General features: G+C 45.1%; 1 protein-coding gene across 1 annotated transcript in view; it reads left to right on the top strand.

The window, feature by feature from the left end:
- Nucleotides 1-21559, top strand: part of LOC112249551 (SH3 and multiple ankyrin repeat domains protein 2) — a 214725-nt gene that overhangs the window by 119879 nt on the left and 73287 nt on the right. The window contains exons 11-13 of the mRNA XM_042320848.1: nucleotides 2265-2697; nucleotides 6216-6355; nucleotides 9343-9456. Coding sequence (XP_042176782.1) covers nucleotides 2265-2697; nucleotides 6216-6355; nucleotides 9343-9456 — 687 coding nt within the window. The remainder of the gene's footprint in view (nucleotides 1-2264; nucleotides 2698-6215; nucleotides 6356-9342; nucleotides 9457-21559) is intronic.

Here is a 21559-nt window from a genome sequence, read left to right as displayed (position 1 = left end):
AAAAAAAAGTTTTAGTTTTTTTATTTCACCTTTATTTAACCAGGTAGGCAAGTTGAGAACAAGTTCTCATTTACAATTGCGATAAAGCAAAGCAGTTCGACACATACAACGACACGGAGTTACACATGGAGTAAAACAAATATAGTCAATAATACAGTAGAAACAAGTCTATATACGATGTGAGCAAATGAGGTGAGATAAGAGAGGTAATGGCAAAGAAAATACAATATAGCAAGTAAAAATGCAGAAGACACATTTCAGTTGAATGCATTCAGTATTACAACTGACGAGGTATCCCCCCTTTCCCTTCCTTTCCTTACTTCCAGATCACGTCAGTTGTGCTAGGCATTGGCCTTTTATTTGTTCCAAAGGTCACAACCAAAAATGTTTGGTGAGGATACCTTCAGCCACGATGGTTCTGGCCTTTGGAACAGCCTGCCGGACGTTTTATTTATTTTATCCCATATTATATGTCTTATTTATGTTTATTTATTTTAATGCATTAGTCTCTCATATCCACTGTTATTTTATAATTGTTTTTTTCTATTTGAATATCTCTTTTAGAAAATGCAGTGTTTTATTTGTCTTGATTGGGGTGGAAGGTAGCCTAGTGGTTAGAGCGTTGGGCCGGTAACTGAAAGGTTGCCGGAACGAATCCCAAGCTGACAAGGTAAAAATATGTCGTTCTGACCACGAACAAGACAGTTAACCCACTGTTCCCCGGTAGGCCATCATTGTAAATAATAATTTTTTCTTATCTGACTTCCCTAGTTAAATGTTATTATTTTTTACATTTAGGTGTATTCATTGCCTTTGTGTGTAACGTAATCACGTCAGTGACACCAAGCATGTTCAGCATCCTCCAACACAAATGGATACTGTTTTCGTGCCCCACAAAACAGATGTGCACTAGTATGGTTTACTGTAAGTGTTTGGAATGTGGTTCTTTATCGTTGGGGGTGTGGTAAGATAGCAGTCTGGTCCAGGTTGTGGTCAGGGAGTGTGGTTGTGGTCAGGGTATACACTCTTATGGTGAAGTGTTACTTCAAGTGCGGTTGTGGTCAGGGTATGTGTTTGTGATTTAACAGGATGTGGTTGTGGCCAGGTGGTTTGTAAAGCAGTGTGGGCCTGGTTGAAGTTGAGTTAGAATTGATCAGGCTGTGGTTGTGATTTTGATAGTGGGTATTGTTAGGTAGGGTGAAGGTGTATTAAGATGGCTCCAGTCTCTGCTAAATCCAAAAGCCTGGCTGGCACATACACACTTTCTCTCTCTCTCTCTCTCTCTCTCTCTCAAGCACACACACACACTCTCTCAGGTGTGCGTAACAACCCCCGCAGTGTGTGTGAAACGCATGCGGTTCTAGTTCAGTGCGCTCAATCAAAAGCTGCTTCATATCTCATACATTTATGAGGAATCAGATTGTTGATCGCCTTCTCACATTGAAAACATTATTGGGTCTTTGGTGCGACTCCAGGCTCCTGCTACTTCCTCCACTGCTTTAATTTCGAGTGGAGACGAAAGTGCCGCAGTTGCACACTTGTCAGTGTGATATTATACTCTAATGCTGAAACTCCACTGGGAAATAAGGTTCAATCATACCATTGCTGGTGGGGCAGAGGAGCTCAGCTGGACTTGGTGCAATAATCATCATCATCATACTGGGATCATAATGACTTGGATTTTTATGAGAGGGCCAGACAGGGCCATCGAATAATGCAGAGCAGACATCCCCCAGGCAAGGGTGTGTGTGTGTGTGTGTGTGTGTGTGTGTATGCAGTGTGTGTGTTTCAACTGTTTTACAATAAGGGATAGATGAAAGCCTTTGGGGAATAAATTGTTCTTGACTGATTCCCATCAAGAAAATCAATCAGACACATCGCCCTACAGGTAGTGATTGATATTCTGTGTTCATGTGCGTGTTAGTAAGCAAGTAAGTGTGTAAGTACGAACATGCTTGCATGTGTGCTTGTGTGAATTTGAGTAAATTGCAAGGTTATCTCTTGGAGTGTTCTCCATTTCATTCTCTACCTATCAGGTAGGCTCTTCTCAGAGCAGTAGATGTGAAGGAAGGGAAAGGGAGGACTGCTACTCTGTTCCTCATGTGTCTCTCCACCACAAAGTCTAGCTCTCTAAGACATGAACATTAACAGAGAGTGAAATGGCTCATCAGACACCTATTTGCAAGGGTCAGGTAGAACTGGTTTATCAGATAATCAATGACTGGCCCTCTCTCTTGCTCTTTCTTTCTGTCTCTCATACCCAGTGCCTTTCCACGAGGCCCCGGAATACTCCAAGCGGCGTCGGGTCCCTCCCTCTACCAGCAGCAGCGGTAGCTGCCTGGTGGCCCCCCGGGTCCTGCTGCGCTCCAACAGTGACAACAACCTCACAGTGAGCCAGGGGCCTCCCCAGGACTGGTCCCAGCCCCAGGGACCCCCCCAGCACCACGGATCCCAACAGGGAGGGGTCGGACCCCCCACCTCCACCTCTCACCGTAGCCTCTCTCCACAGCTGCTCCAGCAGATGCAGGGGAACCCAAATGGCACTGTGAGGACCATGGGCCAGAGGTCCCGCAGTACCAGCGTGGGGGTGGTCCCGCGGAGTCCGTCCCCGTCCCTCAACCGGCTGGGAGAGGAGGCCTGCAGACCACACCCGCAGACACATGTACAGACACAGCAGATTCAGCACAGACAGACCAGGTCAGTAGAAGGAGGAGAAGCAGCAGAGACACACAGCCATGTACGTAGGCACATACTCTTTACCAACACACCACATGCATGCGTATGCACATATGTGTGTGGCTGTATGTTTGTGTGTGTGTGCGTGCGTCCTGCGGATTAGACACTGAAGGCTTTATATTGCTGGTGACGTAACCTTGGCTCTGCACAGTACTGATTAAGACACCATGCTCCCTGTCCTCCTTGACAGATTAATACAGACATATGGCACTGTCTTTCATCCACACACTCTGTTGAGAGAGAGAGAGAGAGAGAGAGAGAGAGAGAGAGAGAGAGACCAATTAAGAGCTTGACAAAGAGAAACAATGGGCGAGGGGGATATAGGGAGGAGAGAAGACATACGGAGTGAAGGTAAACAAGGGAAAGTCAAAAAGATAATGAGGGGATAAGTGTGTCTTTTGCCCTTACATGATGACAGCCATGTCATTTTCCTATTTTGTATGTTTAACACTGCAACCCAGGAGGATGGGTTGGACGTTGGAGTTTCATCTCCATCCTCCCCTCCAAGTCCTTCCCAATCCCATGTCCATCTCGCCTCTGGTCCTGTCCACTTCTTCATCTCCTTCAATCCCTTCTTCTTCCATCCATCAGCCCTTCCCTCCTTATTTCTTCCCTCTTACCACTCATTCCATCGTACTCTCCTCTTTGCTCTCAGTCCATCCTCCACCTCCATTTCCCCCTTAAGGCGTCGGCATGCTCAGTTCGGCTGACGCCTAGCCGAACCAATTGTGCTCAAATACTCCCTTAAAAGACCTTAGATTGAAAAACAAGAAAAAAAGCGACAATAGTACAATTTGTCAATTTTAAGACACCGTACCAAGTATACCATTCCTCAAAAATAGTCCGAATTTAACTAAAATAACTAATTAAATTCATTAATCTTGCATTTTTAAGTTTTTTGCTCAAGAGATCTTAGTCACGCAATTAACTAAGCTGTGTGGTGTAGTATTTTTCGAGGATTTTTATTCATAAAAACGAGTAGTATCTTGTTGAATGACAACAAAGACTTTATTGAAGAATCCCTACTGTTGACCAATCACCAACGAAGGGGCGTAGACTTCGCCGCCAAACTTCAGCTTGCTTCCAGAAACATGTTTGTGTGCCAAAACAGCCAGGGAAAAAAACTCACCGAAGTCCAAAATGAACAAAAACGTCACAAAATCTCATGGTAATATATGCACAAACTCTACCAAACTGTTTGGGCAGGGAAGCATGCGGACACCTTTATTCTGCCCGTTCCCTCCATCCTACATTTTCCCCTATTTTCATCAACTCCCTCCCTCGCTTCTCTTCTCCCTCTCCTCTCCCCTTTTGTTAACCCTCCTCAATCTTTCCATCCATCCTCTCACCTCTATTTTTTCCTTTTTCCACTTTTTTGCTCTAGAAAAAAAACCTCAACGCATAGCTGAATCAGAAACTATGGCGACGGATCCTCATCCTATAGCCTGAGTTTGTGCCTAATTCACGTACTCTCCAGAGAGTCTAGACAAATCAAATCAGATTCCCTCTCTCCTGCAAGAATATTCTTACCCAAGACTTTCCAATACAGAAATACGATGTGGACTAAAAGATCAAATAAGATCAGTATTTGACTCTGGAAGTCGTGCTTAGCATAGTGTGTGTTTTAACCTTAACTGCAACCTGAAGATTAATATTAGCTGCCAAAGCTAATGCCTTGGGCTATAGCTTGGAAGGCTAAGGTCGTCTTAAGCCACCCAAATGACCCAGATTCGTTTCTGCAATCAATTGGGACAAAAAAGGAGCAGCCAACTCTGTTGAGCACAACCAACGATGATTTAATCAGGTTAGGTTTTATTTTGTGTGGATGATCCCTTTATACTGAAAATCAGGCTGAGCACCGTCTGAGAGGATGTGTCAAGGCAAGTCTCTCTCTCTCTCTTTCACTTTCTCTCTCTCTCTCTGAGGGCATCATTGATTAACAGAGTGAACATACGCAGGAGGTTTTAGTCAACACTGATTATGTGCCCTGTCATCTGGAGGAGACACTGTTTTTTCTCCTCTTTTTCCTGTCCTTTCCCATTGTTGTCACTGATCTAGAGGGATCAATGGAGTTGGTGAAAGCAATATGATGGACCCTTCTTGGCCCATATTTCCCAAATGTAGCGTTTAGAACTGACGCCATTTGGAAGTCTTTGCATTTGATCTGTACTTTCTTTATTTCTATTTATGGTTTGGAAAGTCATGCCCCCGATTTGTTTTTATACAACCCTGGCCTTCCCTAAGTGTGTGTGTGTGTGTGTGTGTGTGTGTGTGTGTGTGTGTGTGTGTGTGTGTGTGTGTGTGTGTGTGTACTTATTTTTCTCTCTTATCAGCACGCCAATTTCCTAACAATTCACCCGTATGTCCTGACATGGTAGGAAAACAATAACTTTTCTGAAAAGTCAGGACTGTTTTAATGTCCTGTATTTGTTCAAATGTTATTTTAAGCTTAAGGGTTAGGTTAAGGGTTTGGGGTTTAAGGTTAGGGTTAGGGTTAAAGTTAGGGTTATGTTAATGATTAGGGGTAGGGTTAGGTGTTAGGGAAAATAGGATTCCTAATGGTCAAACATTTTTACTCCCCAAAAAGTCCTGAAATTTAACAAATAGTAAAAGGTGTGTGTGTGTGTGTGTGTGTGGATCTGGAATGGGGCTAGATCTCCATAGGCTCAGGGTTGAGGAGAGGAGTGGTGTTCAGGATAAGGTGACCCACTTACCGTGTCTCTCTCTCTCACTTCTCCTAAATGCCTCCTCCCTCTCTCTCTCTTTCTCTCTCTGACAATCACTCTCATTCTATCCCACCCGCTCATTGTCTCTTTCTCTCCGTTTGACTGTGTTTGAATACTTACAATGCTGCTGTTGCTGGGGCTTACCACCAAGTGGCGCTCCAATACAATACTCTAACAGATCAACCCAGACACCAATGGATACACAACATTAGGTCCATCTCAGTAGTGTAGTAAACATGCGTTTTCATCTGTAGTTGGACTCAAGCAAATGTACACATGTGCTTGTTCCTCTCCTTTGGTTATGCTGGCGGGGTTTTGGCGGGTACACTCGTAAAAAAAATAAAGATCTGAGACTTCCTGTAGGAAATGTAGCAATTGCATCTCAGAAAGGAAAGCACAGACTCTCTCTCTCTTTTCCCTGTGTTGGGATGTCTTTCTGCTTGTGTGGTGGGTGAACCCAGTGTCCTATCCTCCCTACCCAGAGGACACTGCAGGGATCTGCAATACTTTATGTGTCCATCCTGCCCCATATACAAGCTCCATAAGGACAGCGGTGTAACTTAAGAGTTTGCAATATATACTGTGGTACTCTGTCAAATGTGGCATGTACTAATATGCACTACTCCTCTATCTACATAGTTAAATAAATGTTCAATAAAATAAAATATTCCTCCTATCTCCTCTTTTCTCTCACCCCTCTTCCATCTCCTCTCCTCTCTTCCCTCCTTCCCACCTCTCTGTCCCCACCCTCAGCCCCAGTGGTAATGTGGAGGTGGTGGTGCAGCGGAGGAAGCTGTACAGTGCCGTACCAGGTAGGCACTTTGTGGTGGTCCATTCCTACCATCCACGGGCCGAGGGAGAGATCACCCTCTACAAGAACGACAGGGTTAAAGGTGAGACATTAGGAAATGTTAAGGAGAGAACATACAGATACAATTGTATTATGCTTAACACTGCTCTACCACTGGATACATTTGTGACACCGGTGGAAATTAGCTGTGTATATAGCTAAATCTGGTTCAACATTTGTTGCACATGTGGTCCCTGAGAAATAAACTAATAGAGAGCAATAATAATGGCGTCTTTTTGTAAGCACTAACTCCACCATGGCTTGTTGGCCAAAGCATATGGGGGGTTTGGAGGGTGGTTTGGATACTCGTAGAAAAGAAGTTCTGTGGTAAACACAGGCTTAAGAGATCTTACACGTTTTGTTCAATGAGATCATCTTCAACAGCTGAAGCATTTATGTATTGTAACAATGGCGTAACAATGGTGTAACAATGGTGTAACAATGGCGCCGGAGAAGAAGGCTGACATTTTACGTATCCCCAACCGATTGTGTTTTTTGTTTGTTTATTTGCATTGTTTGTAACTTGTTTTTTTACTTGTTTTGTACATAATGTTGCCACTACAGTCTCTTATGACCGAAAATAACTTCTGAACATCAGGACTGCGATTACTCACCCCGGACTGGCAGAATCCTTTTTTTCCTTTAACGAGGCTGACGAGCCCGGCACGAAAGATATACTGTTTTCTCTGGAACAGGCCCAGATTCCCGTGATTTGCGCGAAGAGGAGGCAGAGAAAAGGGGGACAGAGGACGGGCTGCCTTCTGAGAATTCGTAGGCAATCGAATGAACCCCCACTTCCTTCAATTCTGCTAGCAAACATGCAATCTTTGAGGAATAAAATGGTGTACTCCTCAATGCCCTCGGAGGAGTCGCGGAACATATTCCAGTCTGTGCTAGCAAAACAGTCCTGTAGCTTAGCATCTCCTTCATCTGACCACTTTTTTATTGATCTAGTCACTGATGCTTCCTGCTTTAATTTTTGCTTGTAAACAGGAATCAGGAGGATCAAATTATGGTCAGATTTGCCAAATGGAGGGTGAGGGAGAGCTTTGTATGCGTCTCTGTGTGTGGAGTAAAGGTGGTCCACAGTTTTTTCCCCTCTGGTTGCACATTTAACATGCTGATACAAATTTGGGAAAATGGATTAAAGTCCCCGGCTACTACGAGCGCCACCTCTGGGTGAGCGTTTTCTTGTTTGCTTATGGCGGAACACAGCTCATTCAATGCTGTCTTAGTGCCAGCCTCAGTCTATGGTTGTATGTAAACAGAAAACTCTCTAGGTAGATAGTGTGGTCTACAGCTTACCATGAGATACTCTACCTCAGGCGAACAATTGCTCGAGACTTCCTTAGATATCGTGCACCACCTGCTATTTACAAAAAATACATAGTCCACCACCCCTTGTCTTACCAAATGCCGCTGTTCTACCCTTCCGGTACAGCGTATAACCCGCCAGCTGTATGTTGATAGTGTCATCGCTCAGCCACAACTTCGTGAAGCATAAGATATAACAGTTTTGAATTTCCCATTGGTAGTTTAATCTCATCGACGGGGCTGCAGTGGAGCAGGTTGAGAGCTTCAAGTTCCTTGGTGTCCACATCACCAACAAATTAACATGGTATTAGCACCCCAAGACAGTCGTGATGAGGGCACGACAAAACCTATTCCCCATCAGGAGACTTGGCATGGGTCCTCAGATTAGGCATGGGTCCTGGGATCCTCAAAAGGTTCTACAGCTGCAACATCGAGAGCATCCTGACTGGTTACATCACTGCCTGGTACGGCAATTGTTCGGCCTCCGAACGCAAGGCACTACAGAGGGTAGTGCGTACGGCCCAGTACATCACTCGGACTAAGCTGCCTGCCATCCAGGACCTCTACACCAGGCGATGTCAGAGGAAGGCCCTAAAAATTGTTTAAGACCCCAGCCACCCCAGTCAAAGACTGTTCTCTCTACTACCGCATGGCAAGTGGTACCGGAGTGCCAAGTCTAGGACAAAAAGGCTTCTCAACAGTTTTTACCCAAAAGCCATAAGACTTCTGAACGGGTAATCAAATGGCTATCCAGAATATTTGCATTGTGTGCCGCCCCCGACCCCTCTTTTATGCTGCTGCTACTCTCTGTTTATCATATATGCACAGTCACTTTAACTATACATTCATGTACATATGTACATACTACCTCAATTGGCCCGACCAACCAGTGCTCCCGCTATCTGCATTGTGTCCCGCCACCCACCACCCGCCAACCCCCCTTTACGCTACTGCTACTCTCTGTTCATCATATATGCATAGTCACTTTAACCATATCTACATGTACATACTACCTCAATCAGCCTGACTAACCGGTGTCTGTATGTAGCCTCGCTACTTTTATGCCTCACTACTGTATATAGCCACGCTACTGTTTTTCACTGTCTTTTTACTGTTGTTTTTATTTCTTTACTTACCTATTGTTCACCTAATAACTTTTTTGCACTATTGGTTAGAGCCTGTAAGTAAGCATTTCACTGTTGGACCTAGACTTTGGCGCACGTGACAAATAAACTTTGATTTTATTTGACATATGCACATATTACCTCAGCTATCCGGTGCCCCCACACATTGACTCTGTACCGGTACCCTAGTGAGGTTAAGGGCTCGTAAGTAAGCATTTCACTGTCACCTGTTGTATTCGGCGCATGTGGTTAATACAATTGTATTTGATTTATTCAAAGCAAGCACATAAACCACATGAATGCTTCATAATTCTTAAAATAATGTTAACTGGCTGATATTATCTCATACAACAAAACGTATAAGATCTCCTAAGCCTGTGTTAACCTTAGATCTTATTTTTGGCGTTTATCCCAAAACCCCATTCTTTCACTATTCATAGGAATGGCTGAACGAACCAGAGGTAATTAATAAAATAAAAATTAGGACTACAAGCTGGCGAGCTTTATAAACACAGGTACCATGCGTTCCGCGAGTGACATTTACTACAGTACATGTGCTGCGTATAATGATTCCCTCCCTCCCTCCCTCCAGTTCTGAGTATCGGAGAGGGGGGGTTCTGGGAAGGCAGTGCCCGGGGCCAGGTGGGCTGGTTTCCTGCGGAGTGCGTGGAGGAGATTCCTGCCAAGCCCAGCGAGGAGAGGACGCGTAAGTCATTAAGCATGCTGACCCAGATATTTGGGAATAGGAGAGTTGGAAAGAGTGGTTGGGGAGCTCTGTGGAGGTGGAGGGATGATTTCTGCTCTATGGATCCCCCTGGTGGCATCCTAGGGCACCGAGACCCACTTTTCCACCCAGTAGATGGGCTCTGCACAGAGACTGTTCAGTGTGTACAGATCCAAAATATTTGAATTGGTGTAATGTGGAGGAATATGGAGGAAAGTCCCCTAAGCCCAATTAACACACTAGATGGAGCCATCAGCATTTGACTGCCTACCAAAGGTGTGTAGGGGCTCGGGCAGACCTAGGCAATTTCAGTCCTCGGGGGGCCTGATTAGTGTCACACTTTTACCCCATCATTAGCAAACACAGCTTATTTAAACTAATTGCATTTTTAACTGAAGATCATGATTGTTGATTATTGGAGTCAGGTGTGTTAGCTCGGGCTGGGGCAAAAGTGCGACACCAATCAGGCCCCTGAGGACTGAAGTTGCCCAGGCCTTGGCTAAGGGGTCTTTCCAGGCTGACAGGAAAGATGAAAGAGAGGTAGAGAGCGAGAGACGGAGGAGGGAGGGAGTTGTCTGGTCAAAAAGACTAAGACATTGTTACCACCCGTTTGGATTTGGCTTCACACCAATGACATCGCATCAAAAGCAAAACTTAATTTACCAGAAAAATGTGAATTGTAGCATTTCGTTGTGTTTTTGTTCTCTGGTGGTTAGATAGCTAGTTAAAATTGTCCCTTTCTTAAATTAACTATGGAGGGAGATAGGGATTTGGACTTTACTTTACTTTGACTTAATTCTAGATACTGGGCAATGATTATAATGGCGATTCTGATCCAACCATAAATGCATACATTGTGACCCTGGGCCTGAGATGAGGAATGTTCAATGTAGCAAGCTAGATGTAATAGGCTAATGTTAACTTGCTGGGCTTGCACATCGTTGCCCATGAAGGAAGTTAGGATAGCAAGCAAGCATTTTAGCCAGGTAGCCTAGGACAACAAAAACTTAAAGTGTGTACTGTATGACAGACAGACAGTTTCGGCAACATGAAAAAGAGGAGGATGTCATTGGTGTTTCTCTAGAAGTAGGGTGAGTCAACATGTTTTTTCTACTGGCACGCATGGACACACACACACACAAATCAGTAACATGGGCAGCCTCATCATATTTAGCTTATGTTGATTGGACTAAATAGTTTTTGGTATCTTGTAGTTGTCACTGTATTAGACCACGCATAGGTGATTTGATGATGAATTTGAGGCAGCTCCTGTTTTCTTTTCGACTTGCGGTAACTCTCTGTGATTCTAAACCAATGGTTGTTTATTCGTCCGAAAATGTTGTAAACATTAACTCTCTGGACCATGCTATAGGTCATGTAACTGTTTGCTACATGCAATATGCTTTGTGGACTTCAGAGGTTGCTCTCTGGTTTTGTGATGAAACGAAGGTGTGGTTGAATTTATTCTGCCATTGTCTTCTTATTCTCTAGGCCTTAGGCCTATATACCACGGTAGCAAGGCAAAAAACCAGTGGAGGCTGCTGAGGGGCGGACAGCTCATAATAATGGATGGAATGGAGTCAATGGAAAGGCATCAACCACATGGAAACCACGTGTTTGATGTGTATGATATAATATCATTGACTCCATTCCAACCATTATTATGAGCCATCCTCCCATCAGCAGCCTCCACTGGTATTAACTAACAGGTTATAGAGCAAACAATGCAATTATCACAACACATAGGTTGTAATATGGATTTCTTTCCCTGGCTTGGCTTCCCCAGTGATTTTATCTATGCACCGCTACTATGCTTTGAGCTAGTATGTTACTGTGTGCATGTTCACTGCTGTGTCATCAAAGGCCCTTGGATATATTTGCCAGCTTTACACTGTATGATCTGCCTCATGCCTTTAAAGCAAGGGGTCTGCTGGGGATTATACACTGGCATGCTGGCACAAGTGTGACATCACTCGTGTATGTCATGGTTGTCATTCTATTGCTGATAACCACAATCATTTCTAGGAAGAAAAAATAAATAATAATAATAATAATATTTCTGGAGGCTTAGCTTGGGTTCCTTCCCATTCCCATACTATTGGTCAATAACCAAGTTAGGCTCCAGAGTGGCGCAGCGGTCTAAGGCACTGCACCTCAGTGTTAGAGGCGTCACTACAGACCCTTGATCGATTCCCGGCTGTATCACAACCGGATGTGATTGGTAGTCCCATAGGGCGGTGCACAATTGGCCCAGCGTTGTCCGGGTTAGGGTTTGGCCAGGTTAGGCCGTCATTGTAAATAAGAATTTGGTTCAATTAAAAATATATTTAAAAAACAGCATTAGCAATCACTCTATCTGTGCTAGCTCAGTTATTGTGTTGCTAAGCATAGTTCTGTAAACATAACAGAAATCAGTGCTCTGCTTTGTGCTACCTATAGCACTGGAATGGTCTTAGCAAGAGCCAACTTGCAATCCTACTTCTGTTAGCCATAGCAAAGGATCATTAACATTACAATTACAATTTTCAGACTCAGTGTCGGCTAAATGTACTAGCTAAAGGTGAAGGGATATCAAGGAAGGAAGTGATAGTGTGTGTTAGCCTCTCTCTGTCTCTCTCTCTCTCACTCTCTTTCTACATATACATGTGCTCCACGTGAATGGGCCCTGTCTCTCTGTACTCTCTTCTCTCTGCTACGCTAGGCTAAGCGCTACACTGCACTGCTAAATCAGCTGTGTTCTAATGTCCTCTGGGCTGCAGGGGAATGAACACATCATGCTCCATCCCCTTCTCTCTTTCTTTCTCAAGCTCTCTTTCAAATGGCCCATTTATTCTATCTATGCCCACACTCTCCCCCCCCACTTTTTGTCACCTTACTCTCTCTCTCTCTCTCTCTCTCTGTCTATGTCAATATTCCTCTGTTTTCTTTTATTTACTCTGTCTCGCTCTCAATTAAATTATATTAAATTGTGCTTTGTTGGCATAATTGCATAATACAATATGCATTATATCTTACCCTTCCTAGCTACTTCTCTCTCTGTGTCTCTCTCTCTCTCTCTCTCTCTCTCTCATATATATATATGTATATATATATATATATAGTCACGTGTGCTTTATTGCGCCCATCTGTCACCATCGTCACACGCATAAGCGCCTAATGATACTCACCTGGACTCCATCACCTCCTTGATTATCTGCACTCACTCCCTTTGGTTCCTTCCCCAGGCGTTATTGTTTCTGTTTCGTGTCTGTGCACTGTTCGTGTTTTGTATTATGTTTTGTTCATTTATTCAATTATTCACTCCCTGAACTTGCTCCCCGACTCCCAGCACAACGTTACAGAATAACGCCTCACCAAAGGGAAGCATCAAGGAGTGTTTTTTTTTGTGTTGGAGGTGATGTCAGGTCCGGGTGTCGGTACATCAGCTACCAGGGAGGCCTCAGCCGGTTTCGTCGGACTCTCATGCCCCAGCAGGATTGATAGGTTCCCATGACTCCGCGGGTTTGACGGGTTCCCCTGCCTCAGCTCACTTGACATGTTCCCATGCCTCAGCGGGTTTGACAGGCTCCCATGCCTCAACTGGCTCAACAGTCTTCCATGCCTCAGCAGGTTCGATAGGCTCCCATGCCTCAGCTGGGTGAACAGGTTCCCGTGCCTCGGACGACGCAACCAGGGAAGTCTCAGCCAGCTCATCAGGCTCTCACGCCTCAGCCGGTTCGTCAGGTTTCTGTGCCTCAGCGGAGACGACCAGTCCGCTCCTGATCCCCAGGACTCGTCCCTTTGGTTGGCGTCCTGCGGCAGGAGCTGCGCACCGTAGAGGGGGTACTGTCACATATGCTCTCTCTCCGGCGCCATGCTCCCATGCCTCAGCCGTATCGACATGTTCCCGTGCCTCAGCAGAGGTGACCGGTCCACTCCTGATCCCCCGGGATCGTAATTTTGGTTGGAGCATGCGGCTGGAGCCGTGCGTCGGGGAGGGGGTACTGTCACGTGTGCTTCCTGTCCAGCCTCTAGGTCACCAGACTGCTGATTATTGAGCATACCTGTCACCATCGTCACGCACATCAGCGCCTAATGACACTCACCTGGACTCCATCACCTCCAAAATTATCTGCCCTATTTATGTCACTCTCTTTGGTTCCTTCCCCAGACGTTATTGTTTCAGGTTCATGTCTGTGCATTGTTCGTGTTTCTTGTTTTGTATTATGTTTTGTTAATTTATTAAATTATTCACTCCCTGAACTTGCTTCCCGACTCCAAGCGCACACATTACATATATATATATATACAGTACCAGTCAAAAGTTTGGACACACATACTCATTCCATGGTTTTTCTTTATTTTGACTATTTTCTACATTGTAGAATAATAATAGTGAAGATATCAAAACTATGAAATAGCACATATGGAATCATGTAGTAATCAACAAATTGTGAAACAAATCAAAATATATGTGAGATTCTTGAAAGTAGCCACCCTTTGCCTTGATGACAGCTTTGCACACTCTTGGCATTCTCTCAACCAGCTTCATGAGGTATTCACCTGGAATGCATTTCAATTAACAGGTGTGCCTTGTTAAAAGTTAATTTGTGGAATTTATTTCCTTCTTAATGGGTTTGAGCCAATCAGTTTGGTAGTGACAAGGTAGGGTTAGAACACAGAAGATATTCATATTTGTTAAAAGACCAAGTGCATATTACGGCAAGAACAGCTCAAATAAGCAAAGACAGTCCATCATTAGTTTAAGATATGAAGGTCAGTCAATCTGAAAAATGAACAGATAATCTCTGCATATGTGGTTCCCACCGTGAAGCATGGAGTAAGATGTGTGATGGTGTGGGGGTGCTTTGCTGGTGATACTGTCAGTGATTTATTTAGATTCCAAGGCACACTTAACCAGCATGGCTACCACACTATTCTGCAGCGATTCTGCATCCCATCTGGTTTGCACTTTTCATTTGTTTTTCAACAGGACAATGACCCAACACACCTCCAGGCTGTGTAAGGGCTATTTGACCAAGAAAGAGATTGATGGAGTGCTGCATTAGATGACCTGGCCTCCACAATCATCCGAACTCAACCCAATTGAGATGGTTTGGGATGACTTGGACCGCAGAGTGAACAGAGTGATCCAACAAGTGCTCAGCATATGTGGGAACTCCTTCAAGACTGTTGGAAAAGCATTCCGGGTGAAGCTGGTTGAGAGAATGCCAAGAGTGTGCAAAGCTGTCATCAGGGCAAAGGATGGCTACTTTGAAGAATCTAAAATCTAAAATATATTTTGATTTGTTTAACACTTTTTTGGTAACTACATGATTCCATATGTGTTATTTAATAATTTTGATGTTTTAACTATTATTCTACAATGTAGAAGAAATAGTAAAAATAAAGAAAAGCCCTTGAATGAGTAGGTGTGTCCCAACTTTTGACTAGTACTGTATATATATATATGGGCAGATGGGACACAGCATACCCTTATTTCCTGTCTGGCTGTTCTCACCCCATCCCGCTGAAACCCCTTTTGAACCAGCCCTGGAGCAGAGAGAGCTTGTCTCACACATTGCCAGATCAGAAGTACCTTAGGGTTGCCCCCAAGAATGCCTGTCAGAAAAGGGGAACACAGTATGGTGCAGGCCTTTCATGTGTTCATTGCAAATGCATGGATAGCAGGACGTGTAAGTGTGAAGATTGGGTCTACAGTGCCTTGCGAAAGTATTCGGCCCCCTTGAACTTTGCGACCTTTTGCCACATTTCAGGCTTCAAACATAAAGATATAAAACTGTATTTTTTGTGAAGAATCAACAACAAGTGGGACACAATCATGAAGTGGAACGACATTTTTTGGATATTTCAAACTTTTTTAACAAATCAAAAACTGAAAAATTGGGCGTGCAAAATTATTCAGCCCCTTTACTTTCAGTGCAGCAAACTCTCTCCAGAAGTTCAGTGAGGATCTCTGAATGATCCAATGTTGACCTAAATGACTAATGATGATAAATACAATCCACCTGTGTGTAATCAAGTCTCCGTATAAATGCACCTGCACTGTGATAGTCTCAGAGGTCCGTTAAAAGCGCAGAGAGCATCGTGAAGAACAAGGAACACACCAGGCAGGTCCGAGATACTGTTGTGAAGAAGTTTAAAACCGGATTTGGATACAAAAAGATTTCCCAAGCTTTAAACATCCCAAGGAGCACTGTGCAAGCGATACTATTGAAATGGAAGGAGTATCAGACCACTTCAAATCTACCAAGACCTGGCCGTCCCTCTAAACTTTCAGCTCATACAAGGAGAAGACTGATCAGAGATGCAGCCAAGAGGCCCATGATCACTCTGGATGAACTGCAGAGATCTACAGCTGAGGTGGGAGACTCTGTCCATAGGACAACAATCAGTCGTATATTGCACAAATCTGGCCTTTATGGAAGAGTGGCAAGAAGAAAGCCATTTCTTAAAGATATCCATAAAAAGTGTTGTTTAAAGTTTGCCACAAGCCACCTGGGAGACACACCAAACATGTGGAAGAAGGTGCTCTGGTCAGATGAAACCAAAATTGAACTTTTTGGCAACAATGCAAAACGTTATGTTTGGCGTAAAAGCAACACAGCCCATCACCCTGAACACACCATCCCCACTGTCAAACATGGTGGTGGCAGCATCATGGTTTGGGCCTGCTTTTCTTCAGCAGGGACAGGGAAGATGGTTAAAATTGATGGGAAGATGGATGGAGCCAAATACAGGACCATTCTGGAAGAAAACCTGATGGAGTCTGCAAAAGACCTGAGACTGGGATGGAGATTTGTCTTCCAACAAGACAATGATCCAAAACATAAAGCAAAATCTACAATGGAATGGTTCAAAAATAAACATATCTAGGTGTTAGAATGGCCAAGTCAAAGTCCAGACCTGAATCCAATCGAGAATCTGTGGAAAGAACTGAAAACTGCTGTTCACAAATGCTCTCCATCCAACCTCACTGAGCTCGAGCTGTTTTGCAAGGAGGAATGGGAAAAAATTTCAGTCTCTCGATGTGCAAAACTGATAGAGACATACCCCAAGCGACTTACAGCTGTAATCGCAGCAAAAGGTGGCGCTACAAAGTATTAACTTAAGGGGGCTGAATAATTTTGCACGCCCAATTTTTCAGTTTTTGATTTGTTAAAAAAGTTTGAAATATCCAATAAATGTCGTTCCACTTCATGATTGTGTCCCACTTGTTGTTGATTCTTCACAAAAAAATACAGTTTTATATCTTTATCTTTGAAGCCTGAAATGTGGCAAAAGGTCGCAAAGTTCAAGGGGGCCGAATACTTTCGCAAGGCACTGTAATTGTTTACCGTACTTACTTAGTACTCTTCTTTATTTTTAAAGGCAACACTTTTTATATTGGAAAATCAGTAACTACCCAGCTTAAAATTGTAGGGAGAGAGAATATTTTTGTAATGTTCCCTTAATGTTCCCTAATGTTTGAGTTTCCAGTTTTCTGTTAGTTAGAATGTTCCTCTATCTATGTGAGCAAAAACCTTCTGTGTAACAGAAGATCTGTTTCACCTGTCCTTGTGCTTGTCTCCACCCCCCTCCAGGTATCGCCCATCTTCCACATTGTCCCCAGTGTATTTATACCTGTGTTCTATGTTTGTCTGTTGCCCGCTCGTTTTGTTCGTCAAGCCTACCAGCATTTTTCCCTTTGCTCCTGACTGTTTCTAGTTCCTGTTTTCTAGTTTTCCCGGTTTTGACCAATTCTGCCTGCCCCGACCCTGAGCCTGCCTGCCATTTTGTACCTTGTCACATCACACTGGATTATTGACCTCTGCCTGCCCTGACCCTGAGACTGCCTGCCATTCTGTACCTTTTGGACTGTGATCTGTATTACCGACCTCTGCAATGCCATCTCCTCCCAAGGAACCATCATTGGAAGGCACGTGGAGTTTCTTCGTGGTCTGATGGAAGGGTTCAAGACCTTGGCCGAACGCCATGACAGAGCGTTGAACACATTGCTGGAGCAATTCCGCGAGTTGTCTGTTAGGCAGCCTACCACGATAGTAACTTCCCAGCCCCTCGGTAACCCAGTTGTTAGCAGCGCCTCCTCCCCGGGCGCCCCGGGTTTCCCGAGAGCTGCATCATCGAGCTGCAGCCCTCCTCCTTCCTCTCGGACAGCTCAAAGACAGCGTACCTCATCACACTAATGTCCAGGAGGGCTCTCGCCTGGGCTACGGCAGTATGGGAGCAACAGTCGCCGTATGCTTCAGTCTGGAGGAGTTTGTGGCAGAGGTAAAGAACGTTTTTGATGCTCCATTTTCTGTGAGAGGCTCCCCGGAAGTTACTCCAGCTTCGGCAAGACTCCCACAGTGTGGTGGATTTCTGCACGTTGGCAGCTGAGAGTGCCTGGAACCCGGAAGCACTGTCATGACATGCTCCTGTATGGAGCTTTGGAGGAAGTAAAAGACAAGCTTGCAGCCCAGGAACTACCGAAGGATCTCATCACCTTGACCATTCGGATCGATGGGCGACTAAGGGAATGAACGAACGAAAGGAGATTCGATTTCACTCGCCCGCCCAAGGATTCCACCTCCCCCTGGGGCATACTGGAAGTCTCTGTCGGCTCCATTGCCGAGAGAACCCGAGGCTACCCGAGTTCCCTCGAGAGTCTCCGAAACCTGCCGATTCAGCTCTTCCCGAGCCAATGCAACTAGGCAGAGCTAGACTGTCTCCAGCCGAACGACTATACAGGCTTCACACTAAGAGTTGCCCGTATGCGGGACTACTGGTAATTTCGTCTCCATTTATCCACTGAAAAACCAGGCTCACCGGTAGGAGTGAGTACTCTGGTGGGCCATACAGAGAACCTTTCTTCTCCCCTTACTCGCACCCTTTTTCATGCCATTTTGCTGTGGGGGAACCAATCGAAATCTCTCCGGGTACTCATCGACTCTGCGGCCGATGAGAGCTTCATGGGCGCTCCCCTGGCGTCCGAACTGGGCATCCCCACTCAGCCCCTCTCCATTCCCATTGACGTTAGAGCGCTGGACGGGCACTCTATAGGCTGGGTCACCCACCATACAACCCCCATCAACCTATGTGTGTCAGGGAACCACAGTTAGATGATCCAATTCCTGCTCATTAAGTCTCCTCAGGTTCCCGTGGTATTGCGATTCTCTTGGCTCCAGCGACACAATCCCCTTATTGACTGGTCTGCTAGTGCCATCATGGGCTGGATCCTGTTCTGCCACGCTCATCAAATCAAAATCAAATCAAATCAAATTTTATTTGTCACATACACATGGTTAGCAGATGTTAATGCGAGTGTAGCGAAATACTTGTGCTTCTAGTTCCGACAATGCAGTAATAACGAGCAAGTAATCTAACTAACAATTCCAAAAAAAACTACTGTCTTATACACAGTGTAAGGGGATAAAGAATATGTACATAATAATCCAGGATATATGAATGAGTGATGGTACAGAGCAGCATAGGCAAGATACAGTAGATGATATCGAGTACAGTATATACATATGAGATAAGTATGTAAACCAAGTGGCATAGTTAAAGTGGCTAGTGATACATGTATTACATAAGGATGCAGTCGATGATATAGGGTACAGTATCAACGTATGCATATGAGATGAACAATGTAGGGTAAGTAACATTATATAAGGTAGCATTGTTTAAAGTGGCTAGTGATATATTTACATCATTTCCCATCAATTCCCATGATTAAAGTGGCTGGAGTAGAGTCAGTGTCATTGACAGTGTGTTGGCAGTAGCCACTCAATGTTAGTGGTGGCTGTTTAACAGTCTGATGGCCTTGAGATAGAAGCTGTTTTTCAGTCTCTCGGTCCCAGCTTTGATGCACCTGTACTGACCTCGCCTTCTGGATGACAGCGGGGTGAACAGGCAGTGGCTCGGGTGGTTGATGTCCTTGATGATCTTTATGGCCTTCCTGTAGCATCGGGTGGTGTAGGTGTCCTGGAGGGCAGGTAGTTTGCCCCGGTGATGCGTTGTGCAGACCTCACTACCCTCTGGGAGCCTTACGGTTGAGGGCGGTGCAGTTGCCATACCAGGCGGTGATACAGCCCGCCAGGATGCTCTCGATTGTGCATCTGTAGAAGTTTGTGAGTGCTTTTGGTGACAAGCCGAATTTCTTCAGCCTCCTGAGGTTGAAGAGGCGCTGCTGCGCCTTCCTCACGATGCTGTCTGTGTGAGTGGACCAATTCAGTTTGTCTGTGATGTGTATGCCGAGGAACTTAAAACTTGCTACCCTCTCCACTACTGTTCCATCGATGTGGATGGGGGGTGTTCCCTCTGCTGTTTCCTGAAGTCCACAATCATCTCCTTAGTTTTGTTGACGTTGAGTGTGAGGTTATTTTCCTGACACCACACTCCGAGGGCCCTCACCTCCTCCCTGTAGGCCGTCTCGTCGTTGTTGGTAATCAAGCCTACCACTGTTGTGTCGTCCGCAAACTTGATGATTGAGTTGGAGGCGTGCATGGCCACGCAGTCGTGGGTGAACAGGGAGTACAGGAGAGGGCTCAGAACGCACCCTTGTGGGGCCCCAGTGTTGAGGATCAGCGGGGAGGAGATGTTGTTGCCTACCCTCACCACCTGGGGGCGGCCCGTCAGGAAGTCCAGTACCCAGTTGCACAGGGCGGGGTCGAGACCCAGGGTCTTGAGCTTGATGACGAGCTTGGAGGGTACTATGGTGTTGAATGCCGAGCTGTAGTCGATGAACAGCATTCTCACATAGGTATTCCTCTTGTCCAGATGGGTTAGGGCAGTGTGCAGTGTGGTTGAGATTGCATCGTCTGTGGACCTATTTGGGCGGTAAGCAAATTGGAGTGGGTCAAGGGTGTCAGGTAGGGTGGAGGTGATATGGTCCTTGACTAGTCTCTCAAAGCACTTCATGATGACGGATGTGAGTGCTACGGGCGGTAGTCGTTTAGCTCAGTTACCTTAGCTTTCTTGGGAACAGGAACAATGGTGGCCCTCTTGAAGCATGTGGGAACAGCAGACTGGTATAGGGATTGATTGAATATGTCCGTAAACACACCGGCCAGCTGGTCTGCGCATGCTCTGAGGGCGCGGCTGGGGATGCCGTCTGGGCCTGCAGCCTTGCGAGGGTTAACACGTTTAAATGTCTTACTCACTTCGGCTGCAGTGAAGGAGAGACCGCATGTTTCCGTTGCAGGCCGTGTCAGTGGCACTGTATTGTCCTCAAAGCGGGCAAAAAGTTATTTAGTCTGCCTGGGAGCAAGACATCCTGGTCCGTGACTGGGCTGGGTTTCTTCCTGTAGTCCGTGATTGACTGTAGACCCTGCCACATGCCTCTTGTGTCTGAGCCGTTGAATTGAGATTCTACTTTGTCTCTGTACTGGCGCTTAGCTTGTTTGATAGCCTTGCGGAGGGAATAGCTGCACTGTTTGTATTCAGTCATGTTACCAGACACCTTGCCCTGATTAAAAGCAGTGGTTCGTGCCTTCAGTTTCACACGAATGCTGCCATCAATCCACGGTTTCTGGTTAGGGAATGTTTTAATCGTTGCTATGGGAACGACATCTTCAACGCACGTTCTAATGAACTCGCACACCGTATCAGCGTATTCGTCAATGTTGTTGTCTGACGCAATACGAAACATCTCCCAGTCCACGTGATGGAAGCAGTCTTGGAGTGTGGAGTCAGCTTGGTCGGACCAGCGTTGGACAGACCTCAGCGTGGGAGCTTCTTGTTTTAGTTTCTGTCTGTAGGCAGGGATCAACAAAATGGAGTCGTGGTCAGCTTTTCCGAAAGGGGGCTTAGAAATGTCCTTGTTTTTGAGAGAAAAGCACATTTTTGTCCATTTAAAATAACATCAAATTGATCAGAAATACCAAGTAGACATTGTTAATGTTGTAAATTACTATTGTAGCTGGAAACGGCTGATTTTTTTTAATGGAAAATCTACATAGGTGTACAGAGGCCCATTATCAGCAACCATCATTCCTGTGTTCCAATGGCACATTGTGTTAGCTAATCCAAGTTTATAATTTTAAAAGGCTAATTGATCATTAGAAAACCCTTTTCATATTATGTTAGCACAGCTGGAAACTGT

This window comes from Oncorhynchus tshawytscha, linkage group LG04 (assembly GCF_018296145.1).
Source record: "Oncorhynchus tshawytscha isolate Ot180627B linkage group LG04, Otsh_v2.0, whole genome shotgun sequence".
Lineage (NCBI taxonomy): Eukaryota > Metazoa > Chordata > Actinopteri > Salmoniformes > Salmonidae > Oncorhynchus > Oncorhynchus tshawytscha.
This window is presented reverse-complemented; position numbering and strand designations above follow the sequence as displayed.